This window comes from Phyllostomus discolor, chromosome 6 (assembly GCF_004126475.2).
Source record: "Phyllostomus discolor isolate MPI-MPIP mPhyDis1 chromosome 6, mPhyDis1.pri.v3, whole genome shotgun sequence".
Taxonomy (NCBI): Eukaryota; Metazoa; Chordata; class Mammalia; order Chiroptera; family Phyllostomidae; genus Phyllostomus; species Phyllostomus discolor.
In genome coordinates this window covers 146,044,204-146,057,416 of record NC_040908.2, presented here as the reverse complement: position 1 = coordinate 146,057,416, position 13,213 = coordinate 146,044,204, and the positions used below count along the sequence as shown (strand labels likewise).

Below are 13,213 nucleotides of genomic sequence, written 5' to 3'. Positions count from 1 at the left end.
ATACTTACTGTGTTTAACTTCATCCTCCCTGATCTTTCTTGGTACTCACTGAAAACACGAGGGATCCATTTTTAAGGAGCAAATGGAACATTTTAGAAAAACTCAATGCACTTCCCCCAATTAACCTGAGGCAGATTGAGGTATTTTATCATAATCTCTCTCAAAAGCAATTTGTGGGAATTCTTTTAACCACCCATTGTCTTGTTCTAACATAACTATATTTCAGAAGGTGCTCCGTACTCAGAAACATGTTTTTCATAGATTGCACTGAAGAAAACTACAGCCAATTAACCAAATTTAATTACAGGGCGTACAAACTTATGCAAATAAGTCCAAAGCATTAGGTTTTGCCCTTTGTTAGTTGTATTTCCTCCTCTTGACTTATTTCTGGAAAATCTATACAGAAAATTAGGTGAGACTAAAGTTTGTGATTTGGCATAAAAGCAAAAAAAATCAGGAAAAAATGCAAAAAGTATGGCTATAATGAAACTATCTTACCTACTGGGTACACAATTTAGAATTTGACTTCAAATGTGATTAAATATTAATCTTAAAATTTAAAATCATATTCAAATATTTATATAACACTCAAAGTGGAGTGAAGGTTACTGAGTCACTCATATCAACATGTGTAGTAAAGTTGTATTTACATAAGTTGATCACAAGCATCTGTCTATACTGTTTTTTTTTGCCCATTAAAGCTAAAACTGCCTCAAAACAAAGTCAGCTGGCTTTCATTCAGATTTTGTCACCCTCAAATTCATTTTCAGGCTCTGTGGGCTTTTTATATCATGGTTATCAACCAAGCAATCCGAAAGGCGCAGGTTGTCCCATATAGCATAGATCTGAAAATAGATTACAGAGGTGGGGAATCTTGCCTGAAGGGCCCTCTTTGGGCAGTGTTTTAAAGAAAACAAAATGGTTTCAAGTACCTATACTTGTCTACAATAGTGTTTCCATGAGTGACAAAACAGGGACACCAATGTGCATGAGCATGTTTTTCCTTTTAGCATTTGTAGTACAGAGAAAAGCCCCCTCTACCAGCTAGGTGAGAAGTGCCACGAAGTACTTTGTGTATCATAGTTGCTTCTACTGCATTTGTTTCTAAGGTATTTTCCCCTAGAAATTATCTGACCTTTAAACATGAAAAGGATTATTTCTTATTAGAAGAAAACACTGTCTAATGTTTTAACTGCTATAGACATACATGAATTTTTAGTTTTTAATATGATTGTGTCTGAATATTTGACAATTCCTGTTGTGAACACAGCTGAACAGGAGTGTGTTAGAAATCTGGACTTACTTTTGGGAACTAAAGTGCAAACTCTCCATGGCACAGCCAGTCTCACACGTCCAACTTCCCTCCGGTATCTGTATTGCTGGACCCAGAGAAACTGCCCCCCCAAATCCATATTTTTCCTTTTTATAAAAACAATGACAATGTCCCTACAATTCTAGAACTGCATAAAATTTAAGGACTGTCCTATGGCAGTACATTTCAAACAAGAAATTACAGCCATGTTACCACAGCTACCTGGTGAGTATAAAAGTGAATAACCAAACTGTACCACTGGAAAAGAATGAGAAAATAGACCACTTAGTCTGCATTTCGACTTTGGTCAATAATTACAAATTTATTTTGTGATTTTTATAACCCTCCATCATCAGCCTTTACTTGATAAAACTAAGAATTCATTTACACAGCAATAACAGTATAATTACCATTTTCCTAGATGTTTTTTACATTTCACTTCCCAAAATAAACTTCATTAAAGTTGGTAGTTCTTCCTTGACTTTCACATTTGTCAAGTAAAATTATATTTTTTAAAATAAAAATCTCTTAAGTCTTGAAAGATAATTCACACCAAGAACAAAACTCCAGGTACCATGTTACTGATTTAAGTAAAAATCTTAAATATTCAACGGAAATGTTAGCTTACCAAGTTTTGGGAATAAAAGTCAAGGAAAACAATTCAGCAGTTTACTAAATTTTCTTCTCTGTCTCAGCCCTCACCAAGTTCTACTTGGTGAGCACAAAAAAGACAGTACTTTAAAAAGCAGAGGCAACGTGAATGGGGGGGGGGGGGAGAAGAGCATTACTTCCGTTGAAGTAACGGAAGTTGCACTTTAAAGGTTCTCAGTGTTTAGTTAAGATAAGACAAACCTAAAAATGGTGGAATCTGACTATTGCTACCAACTAAAGACACATCTGATTTCAAAACTAAATGAGCCCTGGCTAGTGTGGTTCAGTGGACTGAGTGCCAGCCTGCAAACCAAAGGGTCACCAGTTTGATTCTCAGTCGGGGAACATGCCTGGGTTGCAGGCCAGGTCCCCAGTGGCGGAGCACACAAGAGGCAACTACACACTGATGTTTCTCTCCTCTTTCTCCTTCCCTTAATCTCTGTCTAAAAATAAAATAAATAAAAAAATAAAACCCTAAATGAATGATACTGACTTCCAGCCAAGATGGAGGTGTAGGTAGATATACACTTTGCCTCCTCACACAACCAAAAGAAGGGCAACAACAAATTAAAAAAAAATAACCAGAAAAATCGAACTGTATGGAAGTCCAACAACCAACCAAGGAGTTAAATAAGAAACATTCATTCAGACTGGTAGGAGGGGCGGAGACAGGCAGCTGGGGTGGAGAGGATGCATGGCAAGGCAGCAGTTGGCAGACAGGAATAGGCAAGGTGGCGACTGGTGGACCAGGTGGCCCCACATTTGTGTGTGCATAAACTAGGAGGAACAACTGGGGAGTGAAACAGACCCGCAACCCAGGGATCCAGCGCAGGGAAATAAAGCCTCAAAACCTCTGACTACAACAATCGGTGGGGGTTGTGGCAGCTGAAGAAACTCCCAGCCTCACAGGAGAGTTTGTTGGAGAAACCCACAGGGTCCCAGAACGACACAAGCCCACCCACCCGGGAATCAGCACCAAAAGGGCCCAATTTGCTTGTGGAAAGTGGGGGAAGAGACTGAAAACTGGCGGAGAGTGGAGCAAGCGGCTATGTCCCCTCTCAGACCCCTCCCCCACACACAGCACAACAACGCAGTGACACGGTCGCCCCGCCCTGGTGAGCACCTAAGGCTCCGCCCCTTGCTACTAACAGCTGCACCGAGACAAAAGAATATGGCCCAAATGAAAGAATAGATCAGAACTTCCAGCCAAGATGGAGGCGTAGGTAGATACACTGTGCCTCCTCACACAACCAAAAGGAGGACAAATTTAAAAACAAAAAATAACCAGAACTGACAGAAAATTGAACTGTAGGGAAGTACCACAACCAAGGAGTAAAAGAAGAAACATTCCTCCATACCGGTAGGAGGCGTGGAGATGGGTGGCCGGGCAAAGAGGACTCGGCAAGGTAGCAGGTGCCTCGTGGAGCGAGCAGTCCCACATCCGAGTGCAGATAAACTGGGAGGAACAACTGGGGAGTGAGATAGACCACACAGCCTAGGGTTCTAGCTCTAGGAAATAAAGCCCCAGACCTCTGATTGAAAACCCCTGTGAGGGATGAGGCAACGGGAGAAACTCCCAGCCTCTCAGAAGAGTTCATTGGAGAGACCCACAGAGTCCTAGAACATACACAAAACTCACCAACCCGGGAATCAGCACCAGAAGGGCCTAATTTGCTTGTGGGTAGCAGAGGAAGTGACCAAAAGCCAGCAGAGAGCTGAACGAGCGGCACTGTTCTCTCTCGTACCCCTCCCACACATACAGCTCAACAACGCAGCCACATGGGTTGCCCCACCCTGCTGAACACCTGAGGCTCCGCCCCTTACTATGTAACAGGTGCCCTGACACGCACAAAAAATGGTCCAAATGAAAGAACAGATCAAAGCTCCAGAAAAAATACAACTAAGCAACAAAGAGATAGTCAGCCTATCAGGCACAGTTCAAAACACTGGTAATCAGGACCCTCACAGAATTGGTTAGGTAGTGTCACAAAATAGAGGAAAAAGTGAAGGCTATGAAGAGTGAAATGAGGGAAAACATACAGGGAACCAGCAGTGACAGGAAGGAAACTGGGACTCAAATCAATGGTTTGGAGCAAAAGGAAGAAATAAACATCCAACCAGAAAAGAACGAAGAAACAAGAATTCAAAAAGTGAGAGGCTTAGGAACCTCCAGGACAACTTTAAATGTTCCAACATCCAAATTATAGGGGTACCAGAAGGAGAAGAGGAAGAACAGCAACGGAAAAGTTAGTTGAACAAATAATAAAGGAGAACCTCCCCATTCTGGCGAAGGAAATGGACTTCCAGGAAGTCCAGAAAGCTCAGAGAGTCCCAAAGAAGTTGGACCCAAAAAGGAACACACCAAGGCACATCATAATTACACTACCCGAGATTAAAATAAAGGAGAAAATCTTAAAAGCAGCAAGAGAAGAGGAGACCGTTACCTACAAAGGAGTTCCCATAAGACTCTCAGCTGATTTCTCAAAAGAGACCTTACAGGCAAGAAGGGGCTGGAAAGAAGTATTCCAAGTCATGAAAGGCAAGGACCTACATCCCAGATAGCTCTATCTAGCAAAGCTTTCATTTAGAATGGAAGGGCAGATAAAGTGCTTCTCAGATAAGGTCAAATTAAAGGAGTTCATCATCATCAAGCCCTTATTGTATGAAATGTTAGAGGGACTTATCTAAGAAAAAGAAGATCAAAAGCATGTACAATAAAATGACAGCAAACTCACAATTATTAACAACTACACCTAAAACAAAAAGAAAAACAAAAACAAACTAAGCAAACAACTAGAACAGGAACAGCATCACAGAAACAGAGATCACATGGAGGGTTATCAGCAGGGAGAGGTAGTGGGGAGAATGGTGGGGAAGGTACAGGGAGTAAGAAGCATAACTGGTAGGTACAAAGTAGACAGTGGAAAGTTATGAATATTATAGGATATGGAGAAGTCAAAGAACTTGTATGTATGACCCATAGACATAAACTAAGTGTTGGGGGGGGATGCAGGTGGGAGGGAGATGAAGGGGGTAGGGGATTAAAAAGGGGAAAATGGGACAATTGTAATAGCATAATCAATAAAATATATTTTAAAAAAACTAAATGACACTCCATCAGACCAGGCCTGTAGACAGCTCTAGTTCTTAGGTTCAGAATGCAATATAATCAGGTATAACAGAAACTCATACTAGGGGCAGTTTTAAGCAAAATTGTGCCTGTTAAAGTTTCTAATGCTTATTTCCTAGGACTATTTCTGAAACTATCTGTGAACATTTAATAGGTTAACATAACTTACTGGGCTCAAAGGCTTTGCCCTTCAGTTTCTCTAAATACTATGAATGAAAGGCTACCTATTAGAAATAGTTCAATAATATAAAATCCAGTTTAAATTCACAATTGCAAACACTTTGTAGTTCCTTATTTAGATTATATTTTCAATGAGATAATGCCTTTAAATGAGTGTCACAGCCCAGCACCCATTGTCATCCATTCATTCGTTCAAATAATAACATAGAGGTGGCGATGGGGAGAAATCACTGGCGTGAACGTGGACGTTGGCGGTAAGAAAAGGTAAGACTGCAGCTCTAGCAGAGAGATGGTGACAGAGAATACGTCCTGGGACAGGAAAGAAGAGCTCCCTACAGGCCTATGAAATGGACTTGCCTAAAGGGAGGTTGAGCACCAACAGTGGAACCAACCTATCATAATAATCAACGTGTACCTACAGGTAGAGGGTTGTATGCTCTTCGTTGTTATTGATAAAGCAATTTATAGTCCTTTTCCACATACAAAGCATTCTAATAACCATTATCAAATTTAATGCTCACAGAAAGTGTGAGCTAGTAAATGTTGCCATTTTACAGACAAAAACACTGAGGCCCTAGGGAGATTGACTAGCCAATCAATATCACGAAACCAGTAAGAAGGCAACAAAGGAAAGACTCAAATCCAGATCTTCCTCTGAATCGGGAGCTTTGTGTACAATCCTACTGCAGTCTATTAAGTTTCTCAAGTCAGATGAACCACAGAATGTCACAACTGGAAAGGGTCTTAAAGGTCAAGTCTAGTCCTTTTCCTTTACAGGTGTTGGGAGTGAGTCCCGATTAGCCCCAGATAGTATGTAATAGTAATGGGATCAGAACACTGGTTTCTTGACAGCCCCCATCTTTCCACTCTACCGTGCTGCCCCAAAATTAGGAAATACAAATGTTATACACACAAGTCAGGGCATGCCAAAAGATTGCTGGAAATTCACCAAGAAAACTGGGGGCAGCAGCCCTCTGTACTTCCAGACACTTGAAGGCTTGGAGAAATGAAAGCAAGCACTGCCACAAGAACAGAATTGCTGAATCGTCCCTTCAGAATTGTCAGTATCTGCATCTACAGGAGTAATATGTCAAACTTATTAGTAACTTTTCTTCACAGAGAAGTTCTTACACACCTGTCTACTGCATTTAACCGGTAAGACATCTTACTGTGGTTCTGACACTGTTCCCACAAACCCATTGGGCAGGAAATCATGTCAAATCCGATCTGCATGTAGTAAATAGAACCACTAGAATGCTCAAGGATACTTCACATGCCACAGGATATTTTGTCTTCGAGGGGAGCAGGAGAGCTGTAGGGAGGAATTCCACATAGATGCTTAAGAAACATTTCCTGAGTGACTCAATGAACTAAGTGAATTGTCCTGGCCCTTAATGATAATCCTATGAGATTCCAGAAACAAAATGAGTTCACTTATCTTCAAAAAGCTACAACAAAATGATTCAATATAAACATTGTGTTTCTGAACTTTGCCTTGTCCACGCTTGGCTTTTGCCACATGTAGAAGGAACTCCATCTGTGAAAAGTGAGGTTGGGGGTGAGGCGGGCATGAGAGGCTGTGAAGCTCCCTGCTATACAACATTAGGATTTCAAGCAAACTTTGTCAATTTAGGAACTTAGGAGGGAAAACAAATCTTGTGAGTTAACTCTTATGAACAAAGGCAAAAAAGAATTGTTGAGATTTAGAAAGAATAACTACAGGAAGTGTATGTTGGGCAGAGCTCCCCTGCTTCATCCTTGGAGGGGGGAGAATAAAACCTCAAACACTCTGAAGCTGAGGCTGCCAAAGGAGCGCCACCCCTGGGTGCTCGGGCTTGAAGCTTGTACCACCCAGGCCATAAGCAACCTTAACCACAGAGCCAGTTCCAGAAGTGACCTCCCTGAATGCACTGGAAAAGACGTGATTTTGTTCTTTAAAAGCTCTACTTACTGAACTTTGATCCCTTTCCAATAAAACCAGAGAAGATTTGTCCTTGAGTCTAAACTCTTAAGAATATGACTTCTGACCACATAATGCAGCATACATCTCTGGCTGCAATAAAAAACAAAACAAAAACAAACAAAACATGGGTAACACGTATTTGGAGAAACTGCATTCCCCCACAATATAACCCTTCACTCCTCTGAAGCCTGGTTTCACAACATGGTCTGTGGCAGGGGTGTCCAACCTGTGGCCCATGGGCCGAGTAGAGCCCAGGATGGCTGTGAATGCGGCCCAACATGAAATTGTAAACTTACTTAAAACATTGAGATTTTTTGGTGATTATGTGTCACAATGTATTTAATGTGTGGCCTAAGACAACTCTTCTTCTTCCAGTGTGGCCCAGAGAGGCCAAAACGTTGGAAACCAAGTCAATGTTCCTCTGGTCACTTCCAACCCTGTCCCTTACTCCACCCCACCCCTCCCTGCCTGTTTCAAGGTATCTTTTCATTTCTTCCTTGACATCATTGTTAACTCATTCACTGTTTAGTAATGCTGTTTAGTTTTTGTCTTTGTGTGTTTTTCAGTTTTTTTCTTGTGATTAATTTCTAGTTTCATACCATTATGATCAGAGAAGGTACTTAACATGATTTCAATCTACCTAAAAATATTGAGACTTGTTTGTCCTAACATGTGGTCTATCCTAGAAAATGTTCCATGTGCACTTGAAAAGAATGTACATTCTGCAGCTTTGGGATGAAATGCTCTGAAGATATCAGTTAAATCCATGTGATCTAGTATGTTGTTTAAGGCAGCTGTCTCCTTGTGGATTTTCTGACTGGAAGATCTATCCATTGATGTAAATGGGGTGTTAAAATCCCTTACTATGACTGTATTACTGTCAGTCTCTCCCTTTATGTCCATCATGATATGCTTTACACATGTAGGTGCTCCTAGGTTGGGTGCATAATGTTTACTAGGATTATATCCTCTGGTTGGATCGTTCCCTTTGTCATTATGTAGTGTCCTTCCTTGTATCTTACTGTAGCCTTGGTATTAAAAGTCCATTTTGTCAGATGTAAGTATTGATACTTCTTTTTCCTTCCCATTTGCATGAAATATCTTTTTCCATCCCTTTACTCCTAGTCTCTGTGTATCTTTTGTTCTGAAGTAGGTCATTATAGACTATATATATATCTTATAGTCGATATATCATATATATCATATATCATATATATCACATATATCATATATATCTTATATATATAGACCATAAGATAGATATAGATATAGATATCTATATGTATCTTGATCACAGCATTTAAGCTATATACATGTAAAGTGATTCTCTTCTCTTCAAACAGACCCTTTAACATTTTGTAACACTGGTTTGGTGGTAATGAACTCTTTTAGCTTTTTCTTGTCTGGAAGGCTCTTTATTTCTCCTTCAGTTCTAAATGATAACCTTGCTGGGTATAATCTCGGTTGTAGGTCCTTGCTTTTCATCACTTTGAATATTTGATGCCAATCCTTTCTGGCCTGAAGTGTTTCTGCTGAGAAATCAGCTGACAGTCTTATGGGAGATCCCTTGTAGGCAACTGTCTTTCTTTTGTGGCTTTCAAGTTCTTTGTCTTTAACTTTTGCCATTTTAATTATGATGAGTCCTGGTGTGGGCCTCTTTGGGTTCATCTTGTTTGGGACTCTCTGTGCTTCCTGGACTTGTGCATCTTATTCTTTCATGAGGTTAGGGAAGCTTCTGGTCATTGTTTTTTCAAATAGGGCCTCAATACCTTGCTTTCTCTCTTCGCCTTTTGGGTACCCCTACAATGATGTTGTTACTCACCTCATTTTAAAGCTCTGATTGCTTTTTGCTGTTCTGATTGCTTTTTCCTACCTTGTCTTCCGCATCACTGAGTTGATCCTCTGCTTCAACCAACCTCCTGTTTGTCCCTTCCAGAGTGTTCTTCACTTCTGACTGGTCCCTTTTTATGGTTTCTAGGTCCTTTTTCATGCTGTTGAACATTCTTATAACCATTATTTTGAACTCTATATCGGATAAATTGCTTGCCTCCATTTCATTTAGTTCTTTCTTTGGAGATTTTTCCTATTCTTTCATTTAGGGTCTCTTTGTCTCCCCATTTTGGCTGCCTCTTTATGTTTCTTACTATGTCTTAGATAGGTCTGCTATGACTCCCAGTCTTTGTGGACTGGCCTTATGCTGTAGGTGTCCTGTGGGGTCCCAGTGGTGCAGTCTTGTTGATCACCTGAGCTGGGTGCTCCAGGAATGTCCCTTGTGTAGGTTATGTGGACCCTCTTGTTGTAAACTGACCTTTTTTTTTAAATAAATATTTTTTTGTATTAATTCTAGCAGAGGGGAAGGTAGGGAGAAAGAAAGGTAGTAGAACATCCATGTGAGAGAGAAACATTGATCAGTCACCTCTTGCACACATCTGGACCAGGGACCTAACCCACAACCCAGGCATGTGGTCTGACCAGGAACTAAACCAGCAACCTTTTGGCTTGCAGGACGATGCCCAACCAACTGAGCCACAACAGCCAAGGCATAATTGAATCTTGATTGCTATTAGTCCATTTGTGCATGGGATTGACCCTCAGTCTGGCTGACTGTGAGGCTCAACCCCAACCTCAACATGCAGACTGCTGTGCTCGCCACAGGAAGCAGAATTCACCTCCACAGGGTGTGGTGCCTGCCAAGATCTCCCAATGGATATGCTGCCTGTTAAGCTTATCCAATCCTGCTCTAATGTTGACTGAAGCTGGCCACCGGGTGTTTGTTCTGGACCTCTTAGAAGGGACTCTGGTGCAAGCCAATGTAATATGCTGCCTATGACTGGCCTTCGGCAATCTGTTTGGGGCTACAAGCGATCTACAGTTTATGGCTGCCTCTGCTGGGCCTGGCAGCCATAAACCGTAGAACCAACGCTGTGAACCAATGCTGCTTTTACCAGCATTGGGCCTAGGGACAGGCCAGCAAAAGTCCCAAGGCACCACAAGATGTGCCTCCACCTCATGGCTGCCTTTTAGGCTCAGTTGTTGGAAGAGCCTCTGGCTGTACTCCTCAGCAGGTGTAAGCTCCAGGGTGGGGTGAGAGGGAGTTCAAAGGGCAGGGCTATTGCTTTCCCCCAGCCCGATGTCACAGGGAGGAGAGTGTTCCACCCAAGAAAGATGGCCTTTGCAGTGTGGGGAATGACAGCACAGGGATCCTGGCAGCTGTCTTTTCAGCTCCCTCCCTAGAGCCACAAACCCCAGGCTCTCCTCATGCAACTTGAGTTGACTCTGCCATCCCTCCACCAGAGCCCAGGGTGAGTGGCTGCAAAGGAAATTTTATGTGTTGGCCCTTTAAGAGGGTGCCTGTTTCTCTTGCAGACTCCCATCTCTCCCTGATAGACAGAAACCCTGCAGCCTTTCAAACCAGGTGTTATGTGGGCACCTCTTCCTGGCTCTGGTGTTCTGGGCTGGGGAGCCCAGCTTGGGGTTTAGATCCCACACTTAGGGGGGAACTCCCCGACCCCTGCAGCTGAGATAGCCCTCCAGAACCTCAGCTGCCACCTGTGGAAGTGGGGCCGGCCCTTTTCGTGTCTCCGCCCTCCCCACCAGTCCCAATGTAGATTCTTCATAAATCCTTGGTATAAGACTTCAGTTAGTCTTCAGCTGTTTATTCAGGATGACTATTCTATAATTCAGTTGTAATTCCAGTTGGGTCCCAGGAGGAGGTGAGTGTAGCTTCCACCCACTCTGCCGCCGTCTTGGATCTCTGTCCTCACTGCCTTTAGTCAAGGGATTCCTTGCATTATTTTTTCTCCTGCTGTTCTGGCAGCTGGAGATCCCTCCAACAGCCTCATGGCTCTGCCTCTGATACAACGTCTCTGTCTGACATGCACATGCACACATTTAATTTTTTTAGTAGAACGTGTCATCTATGAGACCCAAACTCCTCTTTCAGTCACAAGTTACATCAGGAATTCTGGACACTGAAGTTCCTCAAAAAATACTGCTCAATACCCAGGCATTTCTATATGACTTTGAAGTTCCTCAAAAAATACTGCTCAATACCCACGGATTTCTACATGACTTCCTTATCAAAGAAATAAATGAGTTCATACTATTTTTATCTGAAAACACTTAAATCTAATTCCGGAACTCTAATCCAATCATCTGTGTATCGTATCACAGTGAATTTGTCAGTAAAAACTCCAGACATTTATTTCCTTTTATATTACATCAATATATATTTAAAATATATATTTATATATATATTTTCTTCTTCTTCATCTTTCAAAGCTTAAACGTCAAAGAATCTCCTCTCTCTAGGTCCCTTAAATCATAACTGCGATCATCCAGGCTCAAGAGTAATTCTGTATAAAAGAATAAGCTTTTAAAAATCAAGTAACTCTAGAGCACAAGGGCTCAGGGGCTCTGCTGAGGCAGGTAGGGGAGACGCAATAAATAGGGGCAGCAGGGGGTTGGCAGTAAGACTATGTACAGCCCTTCTAACACAAAACACCGGGAAGGAGGAGGCATGGGAGGCTGTGTTAGAGGAGCAAGAGTCTAAACAAGGTCATGGCTTATCCTCTTCCATTCTTGGGTGTCTGAAAGAAAAATGACCCAGGTAACAGAAGACAGGTCCCAGCCTCCTAGGGAGACAGCCACAGTCATGACAGAGCGGGGGTGGAGACGCATGGCAGTCAACCACTCGAAAGCTGGGTGCTACCTACGAAACTCAAGTTAACAAAAAGCTCCTTTGATTTGTAAACTTGTACTCATGAAAACAAACCCTCAAAATAGAATTCAGTGCATTTTTCAACAAGTCTTTTCAACACTGATACACAATAAATATTCTTCATTTTGGCATCAATGCTATTAAATAGAAATGTGCTAAACAGCCATTTTCCAAAGCCAGATAATAGTTGAGGACAGGTATTCTGATGGAGGAGGTAACACTGCTGCTGTAGGGAGCACACACGTTAGGAGCTAACGAGGATCTTACTGAGGATTGCATCGTAGTAGGGACTGAAGACCATCTTGTTATAGTTGACCAGGCGAACAAATTTAATAGCAACTTCCTCCAGCTCTTTTTGGACAGGACCCAGTCCCCCAGGTACCGTGGGCAGTGGCTTCTGATGACCCGAGGCAAGGCAGCTTTCTAAGAAGGCCAGGATTCGGGAATCTGCAATATAAAAGAGAGCAGTTGGTTGTTTCTTGAGCAGGGTGGCTTTACAAACTTCTGCTTACGCTTCAGTTTTTAACTTAAACACCACCTTTTCAGGAAAGGCTTTCCTGACCACACCCTAGATCACCATTACCCATGGCACCTTGCACTTCTAAACAGTCGTGCCATCTGTAATGTTTCCTCCCCCGCTGTAGATGGGTAGTTTCATGAGAGGAGGAACGAAGGCTTATGGAGTTCATCATTCTCCCCCCAGCATCCAGCTCAGTGCCTGGCATGAAACCTGGCCCCTGTGAGAGCTCACAATTCATTTGAAAAGCAAGAATCAATGTATGAACACGAAAAGGGAGACTACAGTGTTAGCAGGCTCCGCTCCCAGAGGAGGGGGACACACTGAGACCAACATTAACCACGGTTGAAGATCATACAGAAAGTGGGGTGAAAAATAAAACAAACTACAGACTCGAAAAAGAAAAGAGTGCACTAGCTGGGTGGCTCAGTTGGTTGGAGCGTCATCCCACATACACCAAAGGTTGTGGGTTCAATCCCTGGTCAGAGTGCATACAGAAAGCAACTGATCAATGTTTCTCTCTCCCCGCCCCCCCGCCCACCACCCCTGCACTGCTTCCTCTCTCTCTAAAATCCATAATCATATCCTAGTGTGGGGATTTAGAAAAAAGAGAAAAGAAGATTCCGGCACTGTTGGCCTGTCATCTGTCTTTTCCCACTGAGCCCATATGAAAAAACCATGGACTTCCTGCTTTAATGCCTATAGTGGAAAGCCATGGAGTTGGGGGCATTTGTAAAGTT

At 42.4% G+C, this 13,213-nt stretch overlaps 1 protein-coding gene across 9 annotated transcripts in view; it reads right to left on the bottom strand.

Annotated features, from left to right (window-relative positions):
• Positions 1-6,985: 6,985 nt before the first annotated feature.
• The window catches only part of TCP11L1 (t-complex 11 like 1), a 34,342-nt gene continuing 28,114 nt past the window's right edge, over positions 6,986-13,213 (bottom strand). For 6 of the 9 annotated variants that reach the window (XM_036029210.1, XM_036029206.1, XM_036029205.1 and 3 more), the window contains exons 10-11: positions 12,224-12,403; positions 7,274-7,326 (exon numbers count right to left, since the gene is read on the bottom strand). In XM_036029210.1, coding sequence (XP_035885103.1) covers positions 7,274-7,326; positions 12,224-12,403 — 233 coding nt within the window. Of the gene's footprint in view, positions 7,327-11,500; positions 12,404-13,213 lie in introns of those variants that run through there. The other 3 variants (XM_028517285.2, XM_036029211.1, XM_036029209.1) reach the window with 2 other exon arrangements.